General features: G+C 34.7%; 1 protein-coding gene across 1 annotated transcript in view; it reads left to right on the forward strand.

The window, feature by feature from the left end:
• Positions 1 to 14,140, forward strand: part of LOC100370084 (uncharacterized) — a 113,639-nt gene that overhangs the window by 57,173 nt on the left and 42,326 nt on the right. Inside the window, exons 9-20 of the mRNA XM_085497000.1 lie at positions 2,092 to 2,136; positions 2,949 to 3,132; positions 7,849 to 7,955; positions 8,114 to 8,271; positions 9,018 to 9,100; positions 9,601 to 9,655; positions 9,953 to 10,110; positions 11,014 to 11,130; positions 11,346 to 11,458; positions 11,609 to 11,660; positions 12,046 to 12,221; positions 13,687 to 13,771. Coding sequence (XP_085353126.1) covers positions 2,092 to 2,136; positions 2,949 to 3,132; positions 7,849 to 7,955; positions 8,114 to 8,271; positions 9,018 to 9,100; positions 9,601 to 9,655; positions 9,953 to 10,110; positions 11,014 to 11,130; positions 11,346 to 11,458; positions 11,609 to 11,660; positions 12,046 to 12,221; positions 13,687 to 13,771 — 1,333 coding nt within the window. The remainder of the gene's footprint in view (positions 1 to 2,091; positions 2,137 to 2,948; positions 3,133 to 7,848; positions 7,956 to 8,113; positions 8,272 to 9,017; positions 9,101 to 9,600; positions 9,656 to 9,952; positions 10,111 to 11,013; positions 11,131 to 11,345; positions 11,459 to 11,608; positions 11,661 to 12,045; positions 12,222 to 13,686; positions 13,772 to 14,140) is intronic.

Below are 14,140 nucleotides of genomic sequence, written 5' to 3' on the forward strand. Positions count from 1 at the left end.
TACAACATTGCTCGAAACATCTAGCAAATTTTAATAGTTACTCAGGACAACAATTACCAAAACTTATCTACAATATATCTTCTTCTGACAGCACTGAGAAGGAGGAAATCAATGAGAATAATTTGTTTGGTAATGTCAAAATTTGGAACTTTTAGACATTTCTTATGGAACTTTTCCTATGGAACTATCAATCTTGCAACCATGGTTACAGAAGAAATGTTTAAAACATTCATGGAAATACAGCTTCAGTTGAAATTTCAGTCAGTATTGGTAGAATTGTGTTGAACTTCTTAAATGCTCTGTACTAACATTGAATTAGTCCGACATGAAAATGCTATCACTAGGTTTAATTTAATTATTAAAATTTTAAACTACTAGTAAATAGTTTATTTTGATATGAATTATTCTTTATCTGAATAATATAAATAAAATTAAAAACTATTTGGATTGATTTGCCTTTGAAATGAACCAGAGAGCTCTGCAGGCTTCAAAAATTCTCTGTCTATCACCTGAGAGGAGAAGAGCATTTTATGCTTCAAGGTACATCAAAATGAACTAACAAGACATTTTCATCTCAGTTAGATCTATCGATATGTGGAGTCTCAATTGTAGCATTATGTATCTGTACTATGTCAGTTAATTGGTGATTAGATATAAATATAAGAAGTATATTCTGAGATTGGACAGTTTTATATAACACCAAATAATATATCTTTTTTATTATTTGAACATCATTATTTGTTTTATTTTATATACCAGCAAGACATCAAAATGAACTAACAAGCCATTTTCATTTCAGTTAGATCTACCGATATGTGGAGTCTCAGTCAGCATGTATTACATTATGTCTATGAACTATATCAGTTAATTGGTGGTTAGATATAAATATAAGTATATTCTGAGATTGGACAGTTTTATAAAGCACCAAATAATATATCATTTTTATTATTTGAACATTATTATTTGTTTTATTTATATACCAGCATGACATCAAAATGAACTAACAAGCCATTTTCATCTCAGTTACATCCATTGATATGTGGAGTCTCAGTCAGCATGTATTACATTATGTATCTCTACTATGTCAAGTTAATTGGTGATTAGATATATTCTGAGATTGGACAGTTTTATATAACACCAAATAATATATCATTTTTAGTATTTGAACATCATTATTTGTTTTATTTATATTTTTATATATTTTATTAGTAAGCTCCATTTAAAAAAATATCTTAATTACTTTTTATTGAACGCATACAAATACAAAAAAGTCATCTTGCAACTTGCCAATCATTGTGGACAATTGTTATAAGGGACAGTGATTCTTTGTGACTATTAGAGACTGTTGATTGCCGTGTAAGTCTAGAAAGAAATGCTTGCAAGTCAAAAAAGATGATGAAATTTTACTGTATTTTGCTATATTCTGTGAAGTACTTTATTTACCCTTGGAATTAATTTTCGCTATTTTCGCTGAAGTAGTGATTCAGTGAAAATAAAATCCAGCAAATATACACTTTTCCCTATATTCTCCATTCAACTTTATACCAAAAATCAGTGAAAATAAATTCCATACAAAACACCCAAAAAGTCTTTTCAGCGAAAATTAATTCCAGCTAAAATACATACATGTATGCATGCAGTATGCAAAGTTCTTACCCATAACGCATTGTTTTCAAAAGCTTAGGAGTACAATATTTGAATTTAGATCAAACTTCTAAGTTGACCTGGCTCTACAATAAAGAAAAAAAACATTGTGTGACTTTTTTATACTTGTCAATAATTGCAATAATGAGTATTTCACAAGTTAAAGGGCGGTTGTTGTCACACAGCACACATTTGAATTTCATGTAAACAATGTACTTTTCATGAGCAATGTACATCGCTATATTTCAAACAGGATGCGGTGCAAAGATCATCACCCTTTAAATAATTAGTTTTATTTACAATATAAATCCCTGTCTTGATATTTGAAAAAAAAAACATTGTTACATACTACTTGTGATGTGACTTGAAATTAAAATGAAGTGATTCACAATAATTAATTAAAAATGTATATATTTGTTAATTGTTTGTGTTTTTTTCCCCTTCTAGGAGCTCAGTCGCAAGTGCATCTGGATCTTACAAGCATGAGTTCAAGTGAGTATATGCCAAGGTCACAATGACTTTATTGAAACTGACTAGTTGAAAAGAAGTGAATAGTGCTATGAAGATACAGATTGTCATGTCGACTATTCAGTGCATTGTTAATCTGATGATGTTAAAATATGTTCATATCATCTTTCAATGAATCAATACAAATGTGATTGCTTCAATTGAATGAATGATACAATTACCTCTCAACCAAACCAGAATTGCGTTTTATTATAATACATCTGTCACCGTAACGCCATAAGTTACAGCATGCCGTAATTTTGCGGTATTTTACAGTGGAACGATTACGCGCGTAAGCATCCTCTAATAATGAAAACAAACATGGCTGCCACCGAGTTTTGACCGGATGCTACACAAAGAAGTTCGCTGATTCTGTTCTAAACTTTTTGGATTTCAACATTCCCATGATGTATCCTTGGAAAAAAAAAATGTATAATAATAAGGTTATTATGAGGATATCTCAAAGTATGCACTCAGACAGAACGCTAGCATGTCATTTTAGCTAATATAAAAGAAAGTATAGTCTCGCGATCGGTTTATTGACAATATAGCCAAATTAAGATTCTCTAAATTTATGCATTGAGCCAAACCCACTAAAATAGCATGTCGCTAGTTCGTAGGTATTTTGCAGTCATTACAAATTGCAGTACCGTGATTACCAACAGCAACATATTACAAGAAATGCAGTTACAAACTGCAAGTATAGAATACTGTAGGCAGCATTGTAATTACGGTGCCATATAAATTTTAAAGTATCGATGCTGCTTCTAAAAAAGGATTTGACTCGATTCTTGTAGGTCGCCAGGGCTTTATTATTTCCAAACAGAAGGTGAAGAAGAAGGGACACACCATCTGTGTATAGTTCATGTCAGAGAAAGACAAAGCGAATTCAGAATCGATGTGACTGACAGGAAGTTTAGTCCTCGATTGCTGACAATCAAACAAGGTGATCGAGTCTGGTGGGAGTGGGACCGACTTAAGGTAAATGAAAACATTATCCACTGTTTTTGAGCTAACAAAAAGTTTTAAAATGAACTTGACATGTCTAATTTTTAAATCTTAATGATGGCATTCACATCTCTGTGTCTAATGTCTATATACTCTGTATTCTATTGTTGCACCGTATTTAACTATATTTATAACCAGACATACATACCTACAATGTATCTTTCATCATTAACATTTAACATGCATAGGAGGAACAAGAGCCATCCACACAAGATGATGAAACATCTTCCCTTTCAGATAATCACAGCAACTCACCTAAGGTAAAACTATGAGTGCATCCATCTTTGATTGATTTGTGTGACCCATGATACCCACAACAATCAGTGTACCACTGGTACCTGCTTTTACCCACATTTGTTCTTATATATCCAGCTCGCAATCTGTACATCACTGATGCCTGATTGAGCCCAGACTGGGTTTATAATATTCACATACCCATCAATCCAGCTCGCAATCTGTACATCACTGATGCCTGATTGAGCCCAGACTGAGTTTATAATATCCACATACCCATCAATCCAGCTCGGAATCTGTACATCACTGATGCCTGATTGAGCCCAGACTGGGTTTATAATATCCACATACCCATCAATCCAGCTCGCAATCAGTACAACACCAATGCCTGATAAAGCCCAGATTTGTACTTTATACCCACACAATCCATCAATCCAGTTCACAATTAGTACAACACCAATGCCTGATAAAGCCCAGATTTGTACTTTATACCCACACAATCCATCAATCCAGTTCACAATTAGTACTACACCAATGCCTGATAAAGCCCAGATTTGTACTTTATACCCACACAATCCATCAATCCAGTTCACAATTAGTACAACACCAATGCCTGATAAAGCCCAGATTTGTACTTTATACCCACACAATCCATCAATCCAGTTCACAATTAGTACAACACCAATGCCTGATAAAGCCCAGATTTGTGCTTTATACCCACACAATCCATCAATCCAGTTCACAATTAGTACACCAATGCCTGATAAAGCCCAGATTTGTACTTTATACCCACATAATCCATCAATCCAGTTCACAATTAGTACAACACCAATGCCTGATAAAGCCCAGATTTGTACTTTATACCCACATAATCCATCAATCCAGTTCACAATTAGTACAACACCAATGCCTGATAAAGCCCAGATTTGTACTTTATACCCACATAATCCATCAATCCAGTTCACAATTAGTACAACACGAATGTCTGATAAAGCCCAGATTTGTACTTTATACCCACACAATCCATCAATCCTACTCACAATCTGTACAACACGAATGTCTGATAAAGCCCAGATTTGTGCTTATATATACTTGTACCCACACACCCATCAATCCAGCTCACAATCAGTACACCACCAATGTCTGATAAAGCCCAGATTTGTGCTTATATATACTTGTACCCACAAACCCATCAGTCCAGCTCACAATCAGTACACCACCAATGTCTGATAAAGCCCAGATTTGTGTTTATATATACTTGTACCCACACACCCATCAATCCAGCTCACAATCAGTACACCACCAATGTCTGATAAAGCCCAGATTTGTGCTTTATACCCACATAATCCATCAATCCAGTTCACAATTAGTACAACACGAATGTCTGATAAAGCCCAGATTTGTACTTTATACCCACACAATCCATCAATCCTACTCACAATCTGTACAACATGAATGTCTGATAAAGCCCAGATTTGTGCTTATATATACTTGTACCCACACACCCATCAATCCAGCTCACAATCAGTACACCACCAATGTCTGATAAAGCCCAGATTTGTGCTTATATATACTTGTACCCACAAACCCATCAGTCCAGCTCACAATCAGTACACCACCAATGTCTGATAAAGCCCAGATTTGTGTTTATATATACTTGTACCCACACACCCATCAATCCAGCTCACAATCAGTACACCACCAATGTCTGATAAAGCCCAGATTTGTGCTTTATACCCACATAATCCATCAATCCTACTCACAATCTGTACAACACTAATGTCTAATAAAGCCCAGATTTGTGCTTATATATACTTGTACCCACACACCCATCAATCCAGCTCACAATCAGTACACCACCAATGTCTGATAAAGCCCAGATTTGTGCTTATATATACTTGTACCCACAAACCCATCAGTCCAGCTCACAATCAGTACACCACCAATGTCTGATAAAGCCCAGATTTGTGCTTATATATACTTGTACCCACACACCCATCAATCCAGCTCACAATCAGTACACCACCAATGCCTGATAAAGCCCAGATTTGTGCTTATATATACTTGTACCCACACACCCATCAGTCCAGCTCACAATCAGTACCGGTACACCACCAATGCCTGATAAAGCCCAGATTTGTGCTTATATATACTTGTACCCACACACCCATCAGTCCAGCTCACAATCAGTACACCACCAATGTCTGATAAAGCCCAGATTTGTGCTTATATATACTTGTACCCACACACCCATCAATCCAGCTCACAATCAGTACACCACCAATGTCTGATAAAGCCCAGATTTGTGCTTATATATACTTGTACCCACACACCCATCAATCCAGCTCACAATCAGTACACCACCAATGTCTGATAAAGCCCAGATTTGTGCTTATATATACTTGTACCCACACGCCCATCAATCCAGCTCACAATCAGTACACCACCAATGTCTGATAAAGCCCAGATTTGTGCTTATATACACTTGTACCCACACACCCATCAATCCAGCTCACAATCAGTACACCACCAATGTCTGATAAAGCCCAGATTTGTGCTTATATATACTTGTACCCACACACCCATCAATCCAGCTCACAATCAGTACACCACCAATGTCTGATAAAGCCCAGATTTGTGTTTATATATACTTGTACCCACACACCCATCAATCCAGCTCATAATCAGTACACCACCAATGCCTGATAAAGCCCAGATTTGTGCTTATATATACTTGTACCCACACACCCATCAATCCAGCTCACAATCAGTACACCACCAATGCCTGATAAAGCCCAGATTTGTGCTTATATATACTTGTACCCACACACCCATCAATCCAGCTCACAATCAGTACACCACCAATGCCTGATAAAGCCCAGATTTGTGCTTATATATACTTGTACCCACACACCCATCAATTCAGCTCACAATCAGTATACCACCAATGTCTGATAAAGCCCAGATTTGTACTTTATACCCACACAATCCATCCATCAATCCAGTTCACAATCAGTACACCACCAATGCCTGATAAAGCCACGATTTGTACTTTTTATACACATACACATACACATTTCATCAATCTTTCTCACAATCAGTACAATATCAATGCTTGATTGAACCCAGATTTGTGCTTATATATACCCACACACCCATCAGCACAAAAGCAAATTATGATTCCCACAAAAAGGCTATGCTGTTATTTTTTTCATGAGAGTATTTTTTTTATAATCATACCATTTCACTCTCAACGCACATCAAGTTATTGTTGATGCTTATTAGAAGAGGTGTCACAGTGTGTGCTGTGAAACCAGTTACTTCAGAACACCATCTCTAGCATATCAGCCCAAATGACTTAGTCGTTGTATGTGTTTTACATAAATTTAGGTTTCACACCACAATTATGATTCATGCATGAAATTTTAAAACAACTTATTCATTATATCCTACTTCAAAGTGCATCTTTGTAAATTGTTCAATGTTGCAGATATCATTAGAGTATAATAGAGAGATCATGTGCTTTCCTTGATTTTTTAAAAAACTATGGGTACTTGATTCAGCATCTTCAAGTGTAACATGTACTTTATACAAAATGTACCTATATGGCTTAAAGAGCCATGAAGTTTATAATGGACTCTGAACAATAGAGTTGATTTTCTTTCAAGTCTGTTGCCAACAGCTTCTGTTGAGTTCTGATCAAGTTGTTTTTCATCAGTTTTAGGTCACTACATAGCACCAAACAAGATATATGTGACTATGAATATTACAGCTGTGATTTTGTGAATATAAATTATGAAATATAAATTGTCCATGTGTGAAGATTCTCAAAAAGTCAAATAGACAAACTGGAAATACAGAATGATGTAGCACTAATAACTAAAGATTAATAAATTTAAATCCATGATTATGCCAGGTTATTCACATAGTATGTATTTTTCTCTCAACAAAACAGTGGATTTAATAAATATGCAAGAGATATCAAATCCTCTAAAACAGTTGCTTTGCTATTTACATTTATGTAAATGAAACTTGGCTTAAATATATATATATTAAATTATATGTCCATCAAGTAATATTCTGTATGAAAAAGTAGTATTTACCTGAATTGCAGATAATGTGAGATATTATGCTGCATTGAAGAACAATTGCTTAATTAGAAACAAACTCTAGAGTTAATATGTACAAAAAAATGTAGGTTATGTCAAGTTTGTGAAATATTTGTAATGGATATGTTAACCTGTAAACATGTGAATCTGATGGCATTGATTTACTATACTATAATAATGAATATTTATTCCTAAAATTTTTTATGTGTATCAATATTTGTTTTTGTTTTGATTCTTCCAAGGTGAGAGAGAGAGTGAGTGGGAATGGAAAGCAGTGAGTATTCACTATCAAAATCCAAAAGTGTTAGCAAGAGATAAATTAACATTTTGATTTTCTCATTTTTAGTGCAAGAAAGGTCATAATATAATACAAGTTGATGTGCCTCAGTATTCAGATGAAATAGATCCATATCCTAAACCTGTTAAAGGTGGTTTTAGGTGTGAAGCACCAAGGTAAATTAAAATCTATATTACCTAGGACAATTTTACAGTGTATACCAGATTGTTGTTTACTATCTCGATTTGAAAGCCAAAGTCACAAATTTTACCTGCAATTATTGATTTTCTTCAATGATATACACAAACTATGCATACTTTGTGTTTTGTTTTAGTCGCTCAGGAGTACTGAGTCATGTGTTTTCCAAAACTGGTGTCTACTATTACTGCGATCAGGACTATGATGACAACAGAGAATATTTGGGAGTTATTCTTGTCAAACCAAAAGAAAGAGAACATTATATTGAACTCACTTCCGATGGATTTTATCCAGGTAATGCAACGTTTAAGTCATATTTGAATTTAATTTTAATTTATATGATAGAAATTTCATATAAACTGAAAATATAAAATTAATTTTTCATATTTGATAATAGATGCTAGAACCATCAAACAAAAAGAGACTGTGCAACGCTTGTTGTATATATCATGTGTTCATTTTATGCAAGTGTGTTGGGCAATGCACCTATGTCATCTCATTTTTTTCTGGTTGCTCCCTAAGCATTCAAAGCTAATGCATTTAGATAATAAATCAACATTTTTTTTCCAACCTCATAATAAATTGTATTTCGCTTAATTGACCCAGTGTCTTAGTTTTCACCTTTTTGTGTCAATATACTTTATGTTATTAATGGTTCATTGCTAAGTGCTGTGATTGCTTTAGTTTGTACATGTATCTCAAATACTAGGCTTGTATTTATGGCTGCCCATGTACAAAAATGGAAACATACACATGCCGGAATAGATATATAATTATACATTGAAGTAAATACTAACAGTTCCTTGTCTGTGTTCATTCTTAAATGTACGATTTGATTTTTATTCTTTTTAAATGAACATTTTTGTTTTTCATTCTTGTTGCCACAGATACATATCTTATGATGATTCATAAATTTAATGATTTATATTAAAAAAAAATGCATTTTCAAAATTGCAGTTATCTTCACATGTGTCAATATCTAATATGTAATTTCTTAGCTCATCTATCACTGATTGCTTCATCTTCCTTTTTTCTTTTAGATCTTGGTGCAATATCAGCAGGGGATCGTGTCTGGTGGATTTGGGACCCACAGTCAGTACAGGATCATTTCTCCATTATGGAGGTACGATTCGACCCATGTTGTAATATATACACTGAAATTCGACAATGCAAAATATTAAAGCACATTTCATACATCACATATGGAGCACAAAATGGTCTTGGGTTTAGTATGGGTTGGCGGGCAGTTCATTCTTGCTGAATAGTTTTGTAGACAATGGCTCTGCTATCTCTATATTTATTAAACATTCTCAAAACACATTTATGGTGTCATCCTGGATCGTCATATACTCATGCAGTCAAAATATGAAAAAAACAAACATATTTCATACATCACATATGGAGCACAAAATGGTCTTGGGTTTAGTATGGGTTGGCGGGCAGTTCATTCTTGCTGAATAGTTTTGTTGACAATGGCTCTGCTATCTCTATATTTATTAAGCATCTCAAAACACATTTATGGTGTCATCCTGGATTGTCATATACTCATGCAGTCAAAATATGAAAAAACAAACAAATTTCATACATTATGAAGATGAAATAAACATTCTGTTTTTTTCCCAGGTTGATCGCTGTCTTGCTGGAAATGATAAAGTCAATTCTGACCGGGATTGTAACAGTAAGACATATTAAACTTTCATAAATTACCCCAATAATAGTGATTTTAACTGATTTTAAATGTTCTCAAATTTTTCATATTTTTGGTCATCATTTACACAGGTTAAACTTTTTTATGTTTTTTTTCCCAGTGATTTTACAAAAATTGAAAAAAAAAATAACTTTTCACGAAAAATAAAAACATAATGATATTTTTAAACTGTTTTCTGAGCATGTATCGGTAGTAAATGAGCTGATCTGTTGTACCTTGAAGTTCTTGAAATTAATAAACTGAATGTACTCTTATTTGATTCTCAAGATTTATGCAGTTATGTTAATAATGATGATGCTACCTTGATAAGCTGTATTGGTATTGAGACAATTCAACTGAACACAGTGGGTGTGTATCATTACCGTGTATCAGACAGCCCTGTCAACGTGGGCTGCTCATCAATCATTGTTAACCCCAAACCAAAGGTAAGTCATTCTAGTATTTCCTAAAGCAAGGAAAATGCAGTGTCTACAGAATTTATTAAGCAAGCCAATTAACACTTATGAAAGTGGATCTGCTGGCTATACCATGCACTGAATTGACTAATGCTCATCAAGGATTGCCTAGTTTATCTGCAATCTGTACATCTGTCTTACGGTAGTTTACTACCATTAAAAAACATACTCAGAAATCATCAAAATCCAGCAAGAGGGGTTGGGTCACTATAATGTTCAAAATTCTGAAAACTAAATATGAATGACTTGCATATGTAATTCATTGACAATTTTTTAATGATTTAGTGTGATCAATTTTTCTGTGTTTTCATGGTAGCTACCATTAACTACCTTAAATCAGACTTTGTGCTATGCATCTATATTAAGGTATTCACTTAGCTGTATGATGCATTCTGCACCGTTTTTTTTTATGGCGCAGCGTTGTCAGATGATTCAATTTATATTAACACATATGTAGCGTACATGAATGGAAAAAAATGGCATCAGCAGACGATGTGTTAAGCAAACAAACAAATTATTTAGAGCACTACAAATTTTCAATATATTTCCTGTAGTGCTCAAGAATTATTAGTCTGAACATTCTCATAAATATTATTCATTTTATTTGAAAATCTCTTCTCTATGAGAATTATTCAAAAAACATTTCTAGTCAGAATTTCTTCCACAAATATTTTGTACTGGAAAAAAACATGCAAAATTGATGATATATGTCAAAATCAATAATTATGTGACACGTTTAAAATAATAATAAACATAATTCAAGTTATTTGTGCTCATCAGTCTTTTCACTTTCTGGTAGATGCTGATAAATGTCATTGCTAGATGATTCAATTTTGAATGTCAGATTAGTATAGTCCAAATTTGCAATTACAGGACCATGTTATCACAGTCAGTGATTCTGGATTTGATCCAAGGGTGTCCACATTGTATCCTGGTGACAGAGTCTGGTGGATATGGGAAGACTGCAAAGAAGAACACAATATCATTCAGGTATAGAATCTATTCTATTCTATTCTATTCTATTCTATTCTATTCTATTCTATTCTATTCTATTCTATTCTATTCTATTCTATTCTATTCTATTCTATTCTATTCTATTCTATTCCCATTCCCATTCCCATTCCCATTCCAATTCCCATTCCCATTCCCATTCCATTCTTGCTGCCAAAATAAAAAACAGTGGGTTTGTTGTTTGTTTACTCCAGGTATCTCATCAAGGAAGACCTATCAAAGATGGATTCTGTAGTGGAGCTCCATTAGACAGTCCTGGAGCCTTTGTCTATCAATTTAGTGAGACTGGTGTCTACTATTTTATTAGGTGATTATTATATGTGGCATTCTTTACAGAATTTGCACACAAATACATATTTTATTCTTTTAGTTAAGAATTCTGTATTATGATTATACCCTGTTTACATTCAAATATGTGCAAGCCAAATTTTCAAAAATTTGTATTTTATTTTCACAGCATAGGACAGCCAAAGGCATTTGGGGCAATTGTTATATCATCACAGCCTCTGGTAAGATTATTAACTCATATTAGTTGTGCTATTTGCCATTTGAAAGCAGTTTTTGAGGTCTATGCACACACAGATAAACAAGATTGTGTTTGAATTGAAAATATACAATGTATTTAACAACAAACCAATTATTATTCTTCCACACGTAGAAATTTTCATCAGGAAATTTATTTGTATTTTTGCATGTTATATATTTTTGCTTCACACATTTATCTTGCCATAGACCCTTCTCCTCACCCGATATGGCACTGTGAGGGATCCATTATTATTCAAATAAGGGATTGAATAGGGATGATTGTTCAAGTGATGGGCTCTACTGTGTCTTGTTAATTATTATGCATATTCCTGTTCTTACCATGATGATTGATGATTATTTCTCACCTAGGTCAGTCAGGTCAGAGTCTCTAAAAATACCATACAGCCTGATCCTGTATTGGCACTGACCAATGATGTAGTAGTATGGATGTGGCCAGGGCTTAGAAAGCATGGCATAACGCAAGTCGCTGATACCAAACAGGTGTATGAACTACAATCGTACACTCAAGATATTGTAACACCAAGGTATGCTTAATTCAGATTGTGAATTTTGTTTCTCATCTTGCACTCATTTGATATCATCCACAGCACCATATCAGGATGTGTGACATTCATGGGTCAGAAAGTACCAGGATGTGTGAGTTGCAGGGGTCAGAAAGTACCAAGATGTGTGAGTTGCAGGGGTCAGAAAGTACCAGGATGTGTGACTTTCAGGGGTCAGAAATTACCAGGATGTGTGACTTTCAGGGGTCAGAAAGTACCAGGATGTGTGACTTTCAGGGGTCAGAAAGTACCAGATGTGTGATTTGCAGGGTCAGAAAGTACCAGGATGTGTTATTTTCTGGAGTCAGAAAGTATCAGGATGTGTGAGTTTCAGGGGTCAGAAAGTACCAGGATGTGTAACATTCATGGGTCAGAAAGTACCAGGATGTGTGACTTTCAGGGGTCAGAAAGTACCAGATGTGTGAGTTGCAGGGGTCAGAAAGTACCAGGATGTGTGACTTTCAAGGGTCAGAAAATACCAGGATGTGTGACATTCATGGGTCAGAAAGTACCAGGATGTGTAAGTTGCAGGGGTCAGAAAGTACCAGGATGTGTGACTTTAAGGGGTCAGAAAGTACCAGGATGTGTGAGTTTCAGGGGTCAGAAAGTACCAGGATGTGTGAGTTGCAGGGGTCAGAAAGTACCAGGATGTGTGACTTTAAGGGGTCAGAAAGTACCAGGATGTGTGACTTTCAGGGGTCAGAAAGTACCAGATGTGTGAGTTGCAGGGTCAGAAAGTACCAGGATGTGTTATTTTCTGGGGTCAGAAAGTACCAGGATGTGCGAGTTTCAGGGGTCAGAAAGTACCAGGATGTGTGAGTTTCAAGGATCAGAAAGTACAAAGATGTGTGATTTTCAGGGTTAGAAAATACAAAGATGTGTGAGTTTCAGGGGTCAGAAAGTACAAAGATGTGCGAGTTTCAGGGGTCAGAAAGTACAAAGATGTGTGAGTTTCAGGGGTCAGAAAGTACAAAGATGTGTGAGTTTCAAGGGTCAGAAAGTACAAAGATGTGTGAGTTTCAGGGGTCAGAAAGTACAAAGATGTGTGAGTTTCAAGGGTCAGAAAGTACCAGAATAATTAATAATAGTTTTGGAAAGTTAATATTGTATTTGTTGATAAAATTCCCTCTGCACTATGAAACATTAAGGTCATTCAGTTTACTGTAAAATACTTTATTTTCGCTTGGAATTAATTTTTGCTATTTTCGCTGAAGAATGATTCAGTGAAAATAAAATCCAGCGAATATACCTTTTTCCCTCTATTTTACATCCAACTTGTCAGAACTCAGTGAAAATAAATTCCATCCAAAACACTCAAAAAGTCTTTTCAGCGAAAATTAATTCCAGCTAAAATAAAGTATTTTACAGTAATTTCTAATTTCTCTTGGCAAGCTGCACTGCACTGCACTATGTACATTTGTATTAAGAGATTATATTCCACTCACAGGAGGTGTTTTGCATTGAAGTTCAGCACCCCCAATATCTACCATTATTACAGTAAAGCATTCTCAGGCAATGATGATAAATATTTGGTAAGTTGAGATGGAATTATATTTATTTTTTAAGTTTTTTAATGGAAAATCACTAAACTTCTGCAGGCTTTCAATGGATACCTTTATAGCATACTTTAATAGGACAAATAAATATTTAAAGCACTTCATATCAACCAGTTACTGTATTTAGGCATGTTAAAGAAGCTACATGTATATTGGTAATATGACATTTTCTTTGTTGTTCCACATGTGTATTCAAAAGGGCTGCTTGGTGGGCATGCATGTTGGTGTTATATACAATTGATACTTGTTAGGTGTTTAATACATTCAGGAAGGCAGAACCACCAGACATGTTCAGTGTTTGATAGGTTGTTCAGGAATTCAGACATGTTGAGTGTTTAATAGGTT

This window comes from Saccoglossus kowalevskii, chromosome 3, assembly GCF_978046115.1.
Source record: "Saccoglossus kowalevskii chromosome 3, keSacKowa6.1, whole genome shotgun sequence".
Lineage (NCBI taxonomy): Eukaryota > Metazoa > Hemichordata > Enteropneusta > Harrimaniidae > Saccoglossus > Saccoglossus kowalevskii.